Here is a 19,083-nt window from a genome sequence, read left to right on the forward strand (position 1 = left end):
AAGGTGTTAACTATGGAACCTGCTGTTGTTTTCAGTTTGACTCATTCTTTTGATCAGAATATTATCCTTAAAATTAACCACCCTGACTCAGGTGACTATACTACAAAGTTGACCAAATGATGTAACTTCCAACATTGTTTGAAGGGGAATGTCAAGAACCTTTCAAAGCATTTCTTTAGATCTCCTTATAAAGAACTAAAAATCTCATCAGTTCAGCATTTTGCTTATTCTGGTATCTTGATGTCTTCCATTCTTCTTGAATATTGTGATTCTAAGGAAATTAAACAAATTTCAGGGACCAAAGCTGCTACTCTTGTGGATGAAGTATTCTGGGAACCTCATTACTGAAAACTTGTTCTGGTCTTCTGTAGTTAGGGTCTGAAATTGAAATTTACCTTAATGTTACCCAGTCCACTAATTTAAGGTAGAATGAATCAGTTTGTGATTTTGCAGCCTTTAGTTTGACCTGGAACTTGTGCCTCCAAAATATCACATGTCATTTTATCTCCATCTAGGTGGCAGAATGGCATGCTACCGCAACACTAAGGTTTGCGAAAGACTTTTGCTTATTTATAGGGTCTTGCTTCTTTCTAGTCAATCTTCTTCAAAGTTAACAGTCTGCAGCAATCTGCTAACACTAAAAAAATAACCATCTGTTATTATTGACTTCATGTCTTTTGAGGGAATCTTCTATCAAAGCATAACCGTTTACTAGTAATATTTCTAAATTGTTCTCTATGGAATTTGAAGGGGCTGGATTTGATGGCGAACTATCAAATTTAATAAATCTCCTAGAAGATCAGAAAAACAAATACTAATAATAGCATATATATAGTCTTCATTTCGTCTTTTAGCTCATGGGAGCATTAAAGATATAAAGCCTGGTTCTGTTCTAAATTAGGTCCTAAGCAAAATGGTGAATAAGTCAAATTCATCTTAGTAAGAATAGCCTCCTTTTCTTTCCCCTTTTTCTCCTATTTTTCTCTCCTAAAATTCACCTTGGTTTCTCTTATAAAGATCCCCTTCCTCCTAGCAAAGCCTGATGAAAAGAAGGTTCTTTTAAGTTCATGAATACTAAGGAACAAGGGACTGATAAAGTTAAATATCTTATGTGACCCTGAAGGAGAAGGGGAGAAAATATCACTTCTAATAGTAGACAGAGCTGCACAAACCAAATAAAGAAATTCTATTTGTGTAATTTCACATATCAGATAAGTAGAATGGGGTTGGAGAATGGAAAAAGAATGTACTGAGGGAGAATAGAGGAAAGTATGAGGGATACTGAGTCTTTTATTTCCTCAAATCATTCCATGAAGGTGGTTAGTTTCATCTTGTTTCTCCTTATTTACTCCACATGCCCCAAATCTCTTTCCCTAAAATAATCTCATACCTAGAAGCTAGCATGATGAAGATAGTTAGTGGACAAACTTTTGAATTAGCCAAAAAGGAGCCAACTAGGGCAACTTTGCCAACTCCTTCAGATTACCTTGAAGGAGCTAAGAGCAATCGATAGACTTCATTCAAAAAAATGGTTCATTTGTTGGGTGCCATATAAATGTATATGCACTGTTACATCAAAAATTGGTGACTCATTTGCAGAGCTTTATCATATAAATATGTTCTAGGTCTAACAGGAATAGTTATGAATTAATAATAATAATAATAATAATAATAGCTGGAATATGCATAATACCTACTATGTTTAAGGTACTGTGCTAAGCACTTTTTTGCAAATATTTTCTTATTTGATATATTCAAAACAACCTTTTGAGATAAGTACTTTTATTGTCCCCTTGATATTTGAAGTAATTGAGGCAGAGGTTAAACCCAACTATTAAGTGCCTGAGGCCATATTTGAATTTAGGGCTTCCTGATTCCAAGCCCAGTATTCTATCCATAACCCACCTAGCTGCCTGTTATTAGAGTTTCTCTTCCTGACTTGAAGAAATGAAGAAAGCAAGATGCTATCCAGTACCAATATAACCAACTACTCCAGTTTTTAATAATAATGATAATAAATACCACTTAAAAGTTTGCAACGCACTTTACAATTATTATCCCATTTTATCCTCTTAACCACTCTGTGAGGTAGGTATTACTATTATTATCTCCATTTTACAAACTGAGACAAATAAAGGTTAAGTGACTTACTTGCCCAATGTCACAGTTAGTAAATGTCTGAAGTTCAATTTGAACTCAAATCTTCCTGCCTCCAAATCCAACCCTCTAATCTACCTAGCTAATCTCTGAGCAGCAGAATATGTGAAGTTATTGTGAATTTAGAGTTTACTGCCAGCCCCTAAAATGCAAGTTGGTGGTAATTTTGTTGTTCCTACAGTTTTTTTTGTACTTGCCACATTCAAGTCGGGTTATCTGTGGGTGACCCTGAAATTATGGAAGTATTCACATATTAATAAAGATTTTACAAACAAGAAATCAGATTGAACCTAAGGAAAGGCAAAACCCTGTTTAGATCCCAGCCATGGGAGATAGCAACCTGCCTTAAAGCCATCACAATCCATGTGAACTCCTAAATTTGTATCCTATCCAGATCAAAGAAGACAGTACCAGGCAGAAGTAAATATTCAGAGAAAAAAAAATTTTGGTTACTTCATTGATCACTTTTCCAGGATGGAATTAGAATATTGATTTTATTAAAACGTGAGTTGACATCCACATCAGAAGCCTTCCTTCAAAATGTGAATATACTTAAATCAATGGTATAGGTAGAAATCAAAAATTAAGATTAAACATTCATAGCTCCCTTTTCCTCATAGGAAGAAGCATTTCCATTGTGCTGATTTTAGCTTGCTTTTCTTTGCTTTCTTCACTTTCTCTGTGCATCCCCAAACCATAAGAATAATATTATATTTTTCAGAAAGGGGCATATTGGAACATTATACAACCTCTATACCTCTAACAAATTTAAAGAAAGTAGATAACAATAGCCATATTCCTTCCTGGATTGGGTTATGCCTCATTACAGGATTTTAAAGCTGGAAGGGAAGCTAGATCTGTTCAAGTTTAATCCTACTGGGCTTAAGATCATTCCTCATCTTTGGGAAACAGCTAAGTGACGTGGTCTCCTAATTCCTTCACCACTGAAGAATTATCATGAAACTACATTGATTTCCACTTCAACTAGACCATGAAATCAGATTGTGATTTCCTGTGGGAAGATTTCTTCCAATAAAGACTTGGGTTAAATCTCAGTGTGCAGTCAACTGGAGTCAATGTCCTTGCGAGACACAAGAGAGCACACTGAAATTTCCTAAGCTGAAGAATGTTGCTAGACTACTATTTTTGTCACTAATTAACATGCAACTTTACAGTCTGAAACCTGTATTTTGGGGCCTGGAAGGGATCTTGGAGATTATCTTGGAGTCAGTTCCCCTCATTTTTCAGTTGAGATGACTGAGGTTCAGTGATTTAGGCTAAAGCTTGCCAGGTAGAAGGGAAGCTTAGAAGTCATGTACTCCAATGCCCTTATTTTACAGATGAGGAAACTGAGACCCAAAGACATTAACTTGCAAACCAGTCACCCAACTAGCAGAACTGGGATTCAAAATTTACATTCTCTAAACTCCAAATCTAGTCATCTTTCTATGATCACATGCTAAGATCACACAGTTAGCAGCAGAGAAAGAACATTGCTTGTCTCCTTTTCATTGAACTCTATACATGTGAAAGAATGACAGAATATCAGAATGTTAAGAGAATATCTAATCCTAACTTCTCATTTTACAGTTTCCAAAAGGGGAAGCGATTTGCCTGCTATGACAAAACTGAGACAAGGTAGAATTAGGCCTCAAACCCAGGTCTTCTGTCACTAGACCTTCTGGCTTCTGATTGAAGAGTCAGACACTTGTCATTTCTTTGGAGCCTAATCTATGGATTTCACCACATGTGATTATTTAATATCTGACTTTTAAAAAGCTTGGCATTAAAGTTTAGTTTTCTTTTCAAAACTTTTCTTCTAGGGTAATCATTTCAAATTCAGACATTTTCTTAAAGGAACAATATTTGTCTTTAAAGGTAATTAAAAGGTAGGACTTTATAGAAGTGATATCCTTTTTTGGAAAAAGATCTTATGAGGAGAAAAGGAATATATGGCAATAGGATGAAGATATCTGAAAATCAGCAGTTCTCTACACTATTTTTGTATAAAGCAAAATATCTCCAGTATCCATATATTGTTATTTTTGTGCAGTTTCCTATCTCACCTGACTAACCATGTTATCCACTCACTATATGAAATAATCTAATGACTTATATAATGGCCATTAAACCTGTTCTCATCCAGTAACATACTATGTATACTTCTTTTTGCAAGTAAAATTGTAAATCTTTCATAATTGAGTAAATGCTATGCCACAACTTTGAGAAGCATATGACAATGGTGTCAATCCATTCAAATGAAATTAATGCTTGCAAAGCTGCCAAGTAAAACCAGGCCACTGCAAAATCCTGTTACTGTCGAATTTTGGATTCATTTTTTTACATGTTAGTGGGAGATAATGTGGCATTCTTATAGACCAGTAGGCAAAAGTGTCTTTAAAAAAAATTGATCTTTTTTTCCTTGTTTCAAGGATGAAATTCTATTTAAATTAATCTCAAGTTTAAAATGTTTATTAAAAAACATCTAAACCTAGTACTATATAGCCTATTCTGAGAGTCAAATTTTAACCCCACTTATACATATCCAATGAAAATTTCTTTTAGAGAGATATATGTATTGTGCATGTAAGAGAAGACAGGTTGACATCTAAGAAGTTCTAAGACCAGGTCATATTCTACCATGCAAAAACACACAACAATTTTTTTCTCTACTTTAGCAAGGACATAAAGTTGGAGGAAGTGCAAAGCAACTTGTTTCCGACATTTTAAATGTGTTGTTTTCTAGTAAATGCTTCTAATTCCTTCTAGACAAAAGCTTTGATTGATAAACTCCAAAAACTTGTGTCATCAGAGGGCAGATTTAAGAATCTGAGAGAAGCTCTGAAAAAGTAAGTGTGTCATTTTGTGATTCCTACTTATCTAAAAAATTTTAAAAGGCCACTGCAGACAAAACTTTTCCAAAAATTAAAAAATAATGAAAAGAAGTCTGCTTGCCATTATTAATGTTACAAGTATGTAGGAAGCAAATGAATGAAACTTGGTTCAGAACACAACATTAAGTCATGATAATTGTGGCCTAGAATCTGCTAAGTAATATTTTTATTGTTCATTAAGCACACAATGATCAGTTTGTAGTTATCATTACCTCTTTCTGGAAGAGGAAACAGAGGAACAAAATAATGGAATGAGATCTGCCTATGGTTATACAGCAAGCAAATGTAAGAGCTAGGATTAGAACTCAGAACCATTGATGTGTTAAATTCACTAGGCATTTGTCTTCACTTGGTGCCTCAATTGACTGAAATGGAAAAATGAGTAAAGCTTAATGTGTTTCTAAAGTTGGGTTTCCAGGTATCTAAGCCGGTATGAATGACTTTAGCTTTACCTTAACTATCATTACGCCAAATGATAGACAGAGGACAAGCTGCAGGTAGCACTTTGTTTATCTGCCATGTTTAACTCTACAATAAAACCAAGAAAGCCTAATAATTGCTGAGAAGAGGAAAAACAGAGTCTCCATCAAATTCTGTTAGAACTCCTAAAAAGATAGATTGGTCATTGATTGTGCATTCTCATTGTGACTGTAATGTAACATGCTGAATATGTTATTTTCAATGAGTGTTGCCTCTTCCACTCATCCATCAAGTGCTTTCTTTGGAAATTCCATTTGGTCTCTATAATGGCTTCCATTTCCCATACAGTCACACTGTGTGTTACATAATCACCTGTTGATTGAATAGCATTAGAATTCTGAATGTGCTTCCTTAGACAACTTTGAGACAATCCTATGTTCTATGTCCCATCAGAGCACATTTGTGCTGCTCACTCTGCCCTTCCATCTGAAAACCCATTGTCCAAAATATTTTGGTGTCCCCAACAACTTTTTTTGTTTACTCGCTATCAAGATTGAGCATAGAGATCAATCAATGCCTTTAGCCCTTCAATAACCAGGATAGGGAGGTCAAATGGAAGAAGGTACTGATGAATTTCCTTTCCTGACTCCAAGAGCCTCCTCCTGTTCTTCTTGTGTCTTCCTGCTGTCCTTCAGTCCGTCTTTCACCAGCTCAATGTATCATTGGCTTGATCATCCCCAATTTTATGTCCTTTGGCAGATGTTCTATCCATCTGTGCTGTTAAATCTTCTCTTCAGTCATGATCCCTCGGAGACATTACGATATTTTTTTTCTTTCTCCATGGGTCAGTGCTTTGCCTTGGGCTACATTATTCATTCACAAACATCTGTCTTGCAGAGAAACCTCTTCACCGCAGCTTCATCAACCTTAATCTCCTTTTCTGCTTAATATCCTTCCCTATTTGCCTCCTCAGTTTCTCATTTTGTACCACACTGCCTTGCTGGTTTCCCCTTTTCTGGTTAAAATAGCAAATATCTCTTTCCTGTTGTCTCCAGTTCAGCAAGCCATAGATTGTGACTCTACTTTTTTATTCTCTTCAGAAAGGTAATATTTGGTTCTAGGCTTTTAATTTCCTTAGAAGTGAAATTTAAGGAGTTCATTATAAAATCATAAACTTAGCCTTGCGGTATAGATCTATCTTTGTAAATTAAAAGAAAATAATAAGATAACATAATGCTAACAGCACTTTCCCCCTCAAGAATTTGTATTTTAATACATAATCTATCCTTTGCATGCATCAATCTAAGATAGACCTAGGCAGAAATCTCTGTCTTTAAGGAGAGGGGGAGGGAAAGAGTATATGGAGCACAAAAAGATTAAATCATTTGCCTAATATTCTATGGTTAAAGACTAGAATCCAGGCTGCCTGATACTTCAAAGAATTTTCTCTCTAAATTATTCTGCCTGAACTTCTATTATAGCTCTTTCTATCTGCAATGGATAAGCACTACTTTATGAGTAAAATAATCAAAATCCTGCCATTAATGGAAGAATTGAATATGAGAGTTTTTGAATGAGAAGTATAAATTCTCAGACCCAGATTACAACCTAAAATTCATTGATAATTTTTCCCAAATTTTTTCTCACTTTAAAAGACCAGAATATTTAACACCCCAGATAGATTTACTTCTTTTGAATTCTCATTTTTTCATATCATATATTCTAAGAATCAGTTTTAGAACCTATGTATATTGTTTTAAATTTATAGTCCCCAAGAGATTCGCCCTTTGCCTAACAGAAGAGACTTTCCATGGTCATTTTCTCCAGTGACCAAATCCTTTCCAGAATATATCATGATTTTCATTTAATTCAATATCAATTCAAATCCTTTATAGCATGCCTTCAAGATACCACTTTGCTGATGGTTTGTCTACCTCCACTTATTTCCAAGCACTCCAGTAGTCCCTTAGCAGTCACATATATATATATATATATTTATATATATGTATATATATATACATATATATATGTTTCAGCATTTTAATTGATTATGTATCTATTTCATGTGTTATTTATAATCATGTATGTCCTTGTATTATGTTTTTCTCTTATTTCCCTAGTTAAAATTTAACTTCCTGAAGACTTGTTTTGTAATATTTCACAGTCTCCAGCAGAGTATTTGGCATACAACTGGAGCTCAAAATGGGTTGATGATGTAAGAGATCTGGCAAATTCCCATATCTATCCTATTACCACATCTGGATATTGTCCCCAAAATAGAACCAACTGGCTCTCCCAAACATAAATCCAGCTGTCATCTTGCTCCTGGTAGATATGACCACAGTATGCCCTTGGTCCTGATTTTCAAACACCTAAGTGAATGACCTTCAGAGAGATTCTACAATTTCTAATCATTCACATTCAGTCTGGACTCGTTTTACCTTCTGATCTTTCTTCTTAGAGTTGTGGGCAGTAAAAGAAAGGAAAGACTACTGAAATTTGAGTATTTATTATGATTGAGAAATAAGAAGTAAGGGTTTGTCAGTATAAAATCTTCTAGTTATAGGCATATCTTACTACTCTATAAACTCTCCTCCTAAGTATTATTGGGACAAAATTCTTCTCCAAGCATTCATATGTTTTGTTTATTTGTTTTTGGAGCCACAAGCAGAGATAGAGTGCTAATGTAATAATTGAGAGCACCTCACATTTATATAGCACTTGGCAGCTTATATTACAATTTGTATACAATATATTATAGAATTTTGGAGTTAAGAGAGAAATTAGAAATCATCTAGTCAAATCCTTGCATTTGACTACATGGGATGGAGCACTGGTTTGGAATCAGAGAATCTGAGTTAAAACCCTACTATTTACAAAACTGTATGACTTTGGGCATGTCACTTAATTTCTCTGGGCCTCAGTTTCCTATCTGCAAGATAAGGAGACTCAGACTTGATTATTTCCAAAGTTGTTTCCAGTTGGAAATTCTATAATTCTCCTGAGAGGAAGGAACTGAGTCCTAGAGAAGTGAAACAACTTGCCCAAGGTCATACAGACAGAACTAGGACTGAAAGTCAAGACTCTTGGCTTCTCATCCAGTGAGTTTTCCACTCAATTATTACCTCCACAACTGCCTGCCTTTCTCTCATGATAAGCCAGGAAATCTAGTTTCAAGTGGTCCTTGGAAAGCTTTGCAATTGACAGGAAAATGGTTTTAATGAAAGGATAAAGTTAGCAGGGGTAAGCTGGTAACGAGTCTAGACTGTATTATATGTAATTGTAAGTGTGATGTTTCCATTGTACTTTGCTTCTTTTCAGTTTCTTTCCACTAGTGCTCCACACTGTGCTGAATGAATAGGATTCAAATCACTTTTTAAAACTGGAAAAGTGCCTCCTTCTTCCCATTAGCCTGTGTGTTTTCCTCTTTACTATCCCCCAGGGATCTTATTGTACATTCTAATTATTATTTTCTCTCCAATTGTCTGTGTCATGTTGTGCTTTGGCTGCCATTATGCTAAGTCTTGGTTTGTATGCTATGTTGACAAGAAGGATGCATGGTGCTTGCAGGAGTTCTATTGAATAAACATTTAATGATAAATTGAAAATCTAAAAATGTACAAAGTTTCCATCATCATCATAATACTTTTATATTCACCTAGGATAGATTGATAAATCAATAGATCTATGATAGATAGATAGATAGATAGATAGAGAATACATAGATACATGGATGATTGATAGATATAGTTATAGATTGATAGATAATAGAGAAGAAACTCTATAGACAGAACATTTGTTAATAGCTTACAATGTACCAAGACAAACAAAAAAACTCAAAGGTATTTAACAGTACTACCAATACTTCCTCTTACTAAGAGAATAATAGTAATCCCTATTTTACAAAGGAAAGAGCCAATGTAAAAAACAGAAACATCATATGACATGCTTTAGCATTTTAGTAGCTTGGCAAAGGCATTCATCTAAGCACTAATCGATCTATTAGCTTTTTGACCAACCAAAGGGGGATCCCAAAGAGCAAGCAGTTACTGGTATGAATTCTCTGAAGAGTTCAAAGATAGCAAAAAAAAATGTATTATGCACTTAAGTGCAGAGCACTGAACTGTGATGACAACAAAAGGTCGCACCCATACCACCAGATAATGGAATAATCATGCCTCCAATCATTTGTTTGGTTGGTGTGGTCATCTTAGATACAGATGAACTAGTAGTAATAATAGGCACAAAAATAAAACTACATATATCATCAACACTAGTTTAAAAATCATGAATATGACAGAGTACACTTAATCATTTGTAAATAAATAGGAATGGAAAGGTTCCAAAGGGATTTGGGGGATGGAATATAGTTAGTCAGGTGGAAGTATTTGATTTTTTAAAAAGTGAGTTTTTGGTGGAGTTTTAATGGAGGAAAAGGAAATCTGAGTTAAAAAGGTAAGATGGTTAATGATTGGGAAACAAGAGACAAAAAAGAAACAGAAAAGTACTTGCTAACTAGACTAATAAAAACATGTCAGATCACAGTGGGAAACAATTTGAAATATAAGAAAAGAAATTTCTAGAATGTCTTATAGGTCATGGTGGTATTATTACTTTGATTGAAGGATCAGAGGAAATAGAAATTGCCAGATCCTAAGAAGGGCCTTACTAGATCATGTAATTCTCATCACCACTAAAATAGATTCCTTTTTACTGATGGGCAAACTGAGGCCTCTACAGTATTTACTTTTAGGCAAATAGGTGCCAAACCCTAAATTTGAAACCTATATTGATTCTTTATACCAGAATTTATACAAATTATCTCTGGCTCCTAAAAAACACATAGATGAGTAAACCTAACGATATTATTTTAAAAGAGAAAATACAAAAGTGTGTGCAAAGCAGACATAACCCTAGAGGGGTTGTGTTTGTGTGTGTTTGTATGTGTGTTAATGAAATCTTTTTAATACCATTTGCTTTGAAGTTGTGATCCACCTTGTGTTCCATATCTTGGAATGTACCTCACTGATTTGGCATTTATAGAAGAAGGAACACCCAATTATACAGAAGATGGCCTGGTAAACTTCTCCAAAATGAGAATGGTGAGTTTCCAGTGCTTATCTCTAAGGGAAATAAAGAACTGCTTGGGGGGGGGGGGGGGCTATTGATTCTGAAAGTGGGCCATACCTCCTGATCTTTTAGTGAGTAATATGCAGCTTACTGAGATGAACAACTTCCAACTGGTCACCCCTGGAGGGGTAAGAAGGGTTTAGTTGTAGCTGATTGGCCACAGCATCCAGAAAAGATGGGTAAAGACTCCCAACTCTATGGTTAATCACCATAGTTCAGTAAAAAACCATGGGATTTGGTCAGTTGCAGAAAAAACACTTCACAAGCAAACCAAGACTCATCAGCTTTTCAAAACTGATCTCCATACAATTTATTGACTATGACAGAAGTTATTTCTTCACCTTTGGGAATGATCAGCTCCAATTTAACAAACATTTATTCAGTAACCTAGTTTATGCAAGGCATTCTGGGACTTGGCATGAGCCAAAACTAAACTGGAAGTCCCTGTCTTCAAGGAGCTTATATTCTATTTGGAAAAAAAACAATATATATACACTAAGTGTATGTAAAACATGAAGTTATACAAAGCTATTTGGACTGAGGGAGAAATACTTCTGACAACAGAAAATCTCTTTTCACATCCTGTTTCACCCCTAACTGCTTTTTGGGAATGTAATATACTATATATACATGCATACATATATATATATATATATACAGATCAATTTTTAAATGAATAGCTAACACCTAGAATATCCAAAATACACTGCTGCCATTGTAGTCTATTTCAGTAATACCTGAATATAGCAATGTAACATTCTTTGAAACTCACTAAAATGAAATTTGCCTCTACATAGACTACTAATAATATAGATTTAACAAGTGATGCATTTCCCTCAGAAGCAAGCACAAGTCTAAAGATCACTATATCCTGATATAATCTTCAAAGAATGAAATGAATTCCAAATAATTATATATTATATAAGACTGACATCTAACTCAGTTGAATTCCATTTTAAATTTTCTGCAATATAGCAGAAGGGCATTTTTCAAAAATTATTTTTATTGTTATACAGATATCCCATATTATCAGAGAGATTCGTCAGTTTCAACAAACAGCCTACAAAATAGAACACCAAGCAAAGGTATGTTTTAATGACTTGTGGTTTGAGAATTAGGAGGAAAGGGGGAAATTGGTAATGTGAGATGGTGATTTGAAGATCAGCCTTGGATTCAAAAGGGTATGAGTTCAAGTCTTTCCCCTGACAAGTACTAACTTCATGAACAAATGATCATGAACGAGTTATGAACCACTTAGTGTCCCAGACAACTAAGACTGAAGTTATTAGCAAGTGTCTCACATGAATTTGCATCCCTCTATTGATGAAATCATAGATTGGGAAGATAGATAGATAGATAGATAGATAGATAGATAGATAGATAGATAGATATAGATAGATATACATATATACACCTGCACATTTGCAATTATTTTCATATATATATACATATATGTGTGTGAATGTATTATGTGTATACCTATATTTATATACATATGTGCACATGTGGCACCTATGTGTCTATTAATGGTATCTAACTTTACAACTAAGTCAAAGACTTCAGGGGCCAGTTGCCATCAGAACAGCTAGCTAGAACACCAATGAAAATAAGCCCTGGCCTGTGCTAATTCACCTTTTTTCCAACAGAATGATATCCCAAATCAATATAATTTATTTTCACAAGCACCAAATATGTAATAGGAACAATGCTATACACTAGAAACACAAATATGAAAAGAAAATTAGCCCCAGCCTTGAGGAGATGCAACTTGTAAAGATAAGTTCAAAATATCCAAATTAACCACAAAATAATATTAGGGAGAAATGAGTGGAGATCCATAATTGGGACAATGAAGAACGGCCTCTTGTGAATGGTAAAAATTAGGCTAAGTTTTGACTCAGAAGTTCTGCAAGATGCTAAATTACCTAAGATTAAATTATCTTCCATTTATTTTCCTTACTTAAGTAGAAAGTACATTAAAAGGTTTTGAATAATAAGTTTTGAAACAAAAAAATCATTCTCAGTTCAATTAATAGATTATTTCAAGGCTCACAATTATTCAAGTTACACCACATCTATTTTTCCTTTGGTTTCCCTATTTGGTTTTTTTTTTAATCTCTGTATATGAGTGAATTCTGTTTATAGCTTTTGCTCTGGGTTGGTGCCTGTAAAATTAGAGCATTGCTTATTTTATAACTAATATCTCCATTAAGGAAGAATAATTAACAAATTCATTCATTAAGTTCAAATCTGCATTTTAAAAAAAATTGAACATTAGCTTAAGTAATCAAATCAAATTAAAAATCAACAGATCATTATTAGTTTACATATAAAGCATTATACTAAATGCTAAGAATCTATATTACATTAATAGATATTCATCCACAACAATGTGAACTGAACCTAAGCCCTTGCTTAAGGAATTTCAACATATTCCTGGAACTTCAAATATACTGTCCTCTACTCATGGCCAATAATAGATTTAATTTTTTTTTTAAAAAGAATAGGCTAAGGGGCAGCTAGGTGGTGCAGTGGATAGAGCACTAGCCTTGGAGTCAGGAGTACCTGGGTTCAAATCCGACCTCAGACACTTAATAATTACCTAGCCATGTGGCCTTGGGCAAGCCACTTAACCCCATTGCCTTGAAAAATCTAAAAAGAAAAAGGATAGGCTAATAAGTCAATAAGTCAATGCTTAGGTCTAATCACTGAAATCATTGACTGCCTCTAATCAGATTATACTGCTTTCTAATTTCTGAAGTGTTTAGTAGTGAATAATCAATTCTGAGTTAACTTACCCAATAATAAAAAGGACTATCTTCTCACCACCTATAGAATGTTTACCTGTATTTCAGTTAGATTTTGGTTCTCTTGAGAACTTTTTGTAAATACTTTTAATTTACAATAGACTTTTTGATTTTTTAAGCAATTGGATAGATTTAGATAATCATGGCTTAATGACTTCTCAGTGTGCTTAAAATATAGCACATCAAGGATGTTTATGCCATAACAAGCACATGTGAAAAGGGTGCAGTGCTCAGTCACATTGTCTCCTCTAGAGCCATCTCCTATCAGAGATCAGATATGGATCAGGATGACTGGAGATGGCCCTGGATTTAAGGCAATCAGAGTTCAGTAACTTGTCTTGAGGTCACATAGGTAGTAGTTATCAAAAGTCTGAGACTGGATCTGAATTCCTGTCCTTCTGGTTCCAAGGCCAGTATTCTATCCACTGTGTGACCTAGCTGCCCCAACTAACACATGTAGTGACTGGTTAATGTTGATAGAATGGGTAAATGTATAGGAGATACTCAAATGCCAATGTATGAATATGCCCTAAATGAATAGACCAGTGTCACTGATGATAAGTTTTAGGAATTAATATCAATTTGAAGTTGGCAATCTGGTGTATTACATTATTCCAAATCCCTATTTTCACAGATACATTGGGATAATGAGCCTGCCAAAGTGTTTCCTCTAGAGAATTATTAGTCAATGGATTTAATTAGTCTTTAGAAAGAGATATTTACTAAGGTGCTATAGTGATAGCAGTTGGTATAAAAGATCCTCCAAAAGTCTATGCCATACTCAATAATCAGGACATAAAATTGCAGGGTAAAGTGGGCCTGGTATAGGTGGCACAGGGTAACTTACAACTGAAAATCCATTTCTCCCATTATTAGGGTTCTCATGAAATTTCCCTTAACCATGCTATAGTCTTCTGGGCTCCTTGCAGAGTTTTGAAGCTGCCTTGCTAGTTGATTCTCGGCTCCTGTTAGTGTCTCCAAAGTTCACTATTACCAGTCATTTCCATCACTGGTACAATTCCAGGATGATGATGAGAGGCCCAACTCTTCCAACCCTGTGAAACTAACAGTGATCCTCTTCTCAAAAGTAATTCCCTCTCAGACTACAGACTGAACTGTTCTTTTCTTTAGCCTGACAGATAATTAAATGTATCTGAACTGGCTTTCAATTTTATAAAAAACACAGAATATGGCCATATTACCTCAGCATTACTCCACTTCATACAATGGAGTTCTCTAGTCTAATACCTTTGATTAATTGATTCGTTGATTAATTCAAGAGAGGGATTATCATCTGGTAAAGGCAATTACTTTTGGAGGTGTTTGGCGATTAATTGATTCAATCAAAAAACCTGGTGGCCCCCATACTTATATTAAAAATTGGTAAAAACAATTTTGCAGATATTAGCTAAAGTTTCTAAGAACTCATGGATAGTAAAAGTCCCTTAAGATTGAAAAGATGCAAGCATAAAATCTTCTTTTTTGTAAAAAATAAAAATGGGGGGGGCGCAGCTAGGTGGTGCAGTGGATAGCGCACCAGCCCTGGAGTCAGGAGTCCCTGAGTTCAAATCCAGCCTCAGACACTTAATAATTACCTAGTTGTGTGGCCTTGGGCAAGCCACTTAACCTCATTGTCTTACCAAAAAAATTAAATTAAATTAAATTAAAAAATAAATAAAAATGGATAAGACTAATGACCATAGACCTATTTGTCACTGACTTGAATTACAAGAAAATTTTGTCTCCAAAACAATATTGACCAAAAGATGACCAAAAGGTTTGGTGGATCCCATTTTTTATTCTTTCTTGTTCTTTCCTTTGCCCATATTCTACCCATTAGGGACTGGTACTTCAAAATTTCCTTTCTCCTCAGTCTCTGTGAGATCACATCTAACAGAATTGACTACTCCTTTCATAGAATTGTAACATTTTAGAACCAAAAGAGACCTTAGAGATCATTGAGTATAAAGGAACACTCATTTTACAGGTGAGGGCAAGATAAATTGTTGGGGCTTTTTTAAGTTAAAAAGAAAAGTTATGGGGCGGCTAGGTGGCACAGTGGATAGAGCACCAGCCCTGGAGTCAGGAGTGCCTGAGTTCAAATCTGGCCTCAGACACTTAATAATTGCCTAGCTGTGTGGCCTTGGGCAAGCCACTAAATCCCATTGCCTTGCAAAAACTAAACAAAAAAAAAAAAAAACAGTTGTACATAATCCCACAGTTAGCTAATGGCAGGACAAAAAGTAGAATCCAGGACACTTTGCGATACACCAGATTGCCAACTTCAAATTGATATTAATTCCTAAAACTTACCATCAGTGACATTGGTCTATTCATTTAGGGCATATTCATACATTGGCTTTTGAGTACCTCTTATACATTTACCCATTCTATCAACATTAGCCAATCACTACATGTGTTAGTTGGGGCAGCTAGGTCACACAGTGGATAGAATACTGGCCTTGGAACCAGAAGGACAGGAATTCAGATCCAGCCTCAGACCTTTGATAATTACTACCTATGTGACCTTGGACAAGTCACTGAACCCTGATTGCCTTAAATCCAGGGCCATCTCCAGTCATCCTGATCCATATCTGATCTCTGGATGCAGATGGCTCTAGAGGAGACAATATGACACACTGCACCCTTTTCACATGTGCTTGTTATGGCATAAACCTCCCTGATGTCATGGTCTTAGAGAACAAAGGACAAATATCATCAACATCTGTTGGTAAAAGAGACGGTGAGTGAAGATTATTGCTGGACTAGTTAAAATTCTTAAGTGCCTAAAAGAAACAGGTTTCTGACTATCTAGAGGAGAGAACTATGATCCCTTCTAGCCCTTATTCCTAAGGGTTGGGTCCTTAGTGACCTGAGTAAGATGGCTTTAAATGTTATTCCTGTTCTATGTTTGAGCATTCTATCCCTCCCTAAGCCAGGGATCTGATTTACACTCAGAAAAAGTTCTTCCCCTCTTCCCTTCTTAAAGGTTTTGGAACTAGTGTTCTAAAACCTTGCCTTCACACATATTTCATAGTGTTGCCAAATACAAATATGTTGCTTTTTATAAGCTGGAATGGGCTTTTTAACTTATATTGTAGAGCTGTGTTTTTCCTCAATTCCACTGAAAAATAGAATTAATTGTATCTCTGTTTTCTGAAACCTCTACATACAAATTTTGGTAGTCTGGAATTCCTGGTGTCATGAAAGAAGCAATGGTAGGGTAAAAAGAAGCACAAGCATTCAAACAATAGAGTTCTGGGACTTTCTGGATGCCACAAGTACCATTCTTGCCAATGCACTCTATCAGACTGTGACTGGATATTAAGATAATAGTCATATGAAGGTTTCTGTTCTCAAGGCTAAAGGAAAGTTTATGTAAGAATTGTCTTTAATCAAACCATTACCACTCACTTGGCAAACAAGCTCCATTTGGTCATGTCAATTTAACTGGGCCAAACTCCAACATGTTTACAGAATGTCACTGAAAGGAAAACATTCCATTAGCAAATAGTCAAGAAACATTTAGTAGTGTTAATATTAATGTGAATAATTAATAATATTATTATTAATAATAATAGTGTCTACTACGTACCAGACACTGTGCTAAGCATTTTGCAATTATGATATCATTTGATCATCACCATGTTGGTATGTAGGTGCTTTTATTATTTCTATTTTACAAGTGAGGAAACTGGGGCAAACAATAGACAAGTGACTTGCCTAGAGCCAAACACCTAGTAAGCATCTGAACACAGATTTTTAACTCAAGAGAAAGAAAGAGAGAGAGAGAGAGAGAGAGAGAGAGAGAGAGAGAGAAAGGAAGAAAGAAAGAGAAAGAAAGAGAGAAAGAAAGAAAGAAAGAAAGAAAGAAAGAAAGAAAGAAAGAAAGAAAGAAAGAAAGAAAGAAAGAAACTAAGAAAAGAGAGAGAGAGAAAAAACTATGAGAACTCTAAGATAAAATGATTGAGTAGCTTCTAGAACTGTTTGTGAATCCATGGTCTCCATAGCTAATCCCATTATGTCCCAAAGAACCATTTAGAAGTTTAAAGTCTTAGTTCCTTAATTACAAAGGAACTAAGACTTTAAACTTCTAAATCCCTTTAAAATATACAAACTTCAGAAATGCTACTAAAATGCCCCTTTACATCTGCATCCTCCTGTAATTAAACTTGTTTTTTAATATAAATTTATTCATTTATTTATTTTTCCAATTATATGCAAAGAGTTTTCAACATTCATTTTTTTTCAAGATTTTTGAGGTCCATATGTTTCTCCTTCCCCCTCACCCTGACAGCAAGTAATCTGATGTTATACATGTATAACTATTAAACTTAATTTTCTTCAAGCATCAGCATTTAAAATCTAAATTATAAGATATGATGTTTTTAAAGCCTATATCTTATTCAATTTACTGTTTTCCCATTTTGATTGCTACTATTGTAACAGTATTGTTTCCTACTGAGTTGTCTTTTTACAGAAAATATATAGTATTTCTGGTATATTGTGGATTTTCAAGGCTTTTGTGGGCTGGCCTGAGAACCTAACCAGCCATTTAGAGGATTGCCATTTCATTTTTTCAGGTAACACAATATTTACTGGACCAATCTTTTGTAATGGATGAAGAAAGTCTTTATGAATCCTCTCTACGAATTGAACCCAAATTACCAACCTGAAGAGCAGACCAGGGAACTGCAGATAAAGTGTATACATTCTATATGATAATGTACATACTTGTTTTGTTTCTCTTGGACACCCTAGATTTTCTTCTCAGTATGTGCTTCTTAAATAAAATAAAATCATTATTGTTCTTAGATTACTACAGTAGGACTGGAATACAAATTTCTGCATTGTTTAAGATTTCACAATCCAACACTGTTTCCTGCGGTGCCTATTTCTTTTGAACACCTGTATTATTTTGTTCTTTTATTCTCATGCTTCCTCCTCAAAAGAGGAAAAATGAACCAATCTATAAGAAACCCTACCAATAATTGCTTCCTTTTTCCTCAGTCCAAATCCCTGTGGTTCTGATGGGTTAGCAATTCTGGCGCTTACCAGCATATTTTACAATAGTTGCTATAAATGGGGAAAACACATATGCATATATATATGCCTTTTGAAGTCAAGTCATTTTAAAATATATATTCCTGCTGGCAGTGATGTAATTTCAAAAGCAATCTTCTACAACAAAAAAAAAATTCCACTGTTTAAAGAATTTCCATTACTAAATAATCTTGATGGAGAATAGTATAAGTTAGAATTCATCACAATTTAAAAGACTACTATCACATCTAATGCCATATCATTCATTGTTCTATTAATATGATAGCATGAATCACCGTTTAAATAAACTGAATGAGGTTCCATACCTTTGTGAGGAAAACTACCATTGGTAGTTTTATACAATTCATGATTTTTGTAAATTGCTGCCCAGAGTTCATTTATAGTAGGAAACACACAAAAATGTAACTTTTAATATTTCAGCTATATAACAATTATTACAGGCTTATGTTGAGATGCTCTAAATCTGTATACCTTGTGATAATCAGTACCATAATGTAGAATTAGAAAAACAATTACCAAGTGTTTTTATTGCATATACTGTAATCCTGTCTAAATATCTTCTAGCAGGAATATAGTAATGTAGTGCTTATTCTGTGAATACTACCATGTAT

At 34.7% G+C, this 19,083-nt stretch overlaps 1 protein-coding gene across 2 annotated transcripts in view; it reads left to right on the plus strand.

Annotated features, from left to right (window-relative positions):
* RASGRF1 (Ras protein specific guanine nucleotide releasing factor 1) overlaps nt 1–18,337 on the plus strand; it is a 212,815-nt gene extending 194,478 nt beyond the window's left edge. For both annotated transcript variants that reach the window (XM_074231921.1, XM_074231920.1), the window contains 4 exons: nt 4,927–5,006; nt 10,456–10,573; nt 11,618–11,686; nt 17,992–18,337. In XM_074231921.1, coding sequence (XP_074088022.1) covers nt 4,927–5,006; nt 10,456–10,573; nt 11,618–11,686; nt 17,992–18,084 — 360 coding nt within the window. In that variant the 3' untranslated portion in view covers nt 18,085–18,337. The remainder of the gene's footprint in view (nt 1–4,926; nt 5,007–10,455; nt 10,574–11,617; nt 11,687–17,991) is intronic.
* The last annotated feature ends 746 nt before the right edge of the window (nt 18,338–19,083 follow it).

Source organism: Macrotis lagotis, chromosome 4 (assembly GCF_037893015.1).
Source record: "Macrotis lagotis isolate mMagLag1 chromosome 4, bilby.v1.9.chrom.fasta, whole genome shotgun sequence".
In the NCBI taxonomy this organism is placed as follows: Eukaryota; Metazoa; Chordata; class Mammalia; order Peramelemorphia; family Peramelidae; genus Macrotis; species Macrotis lagotis.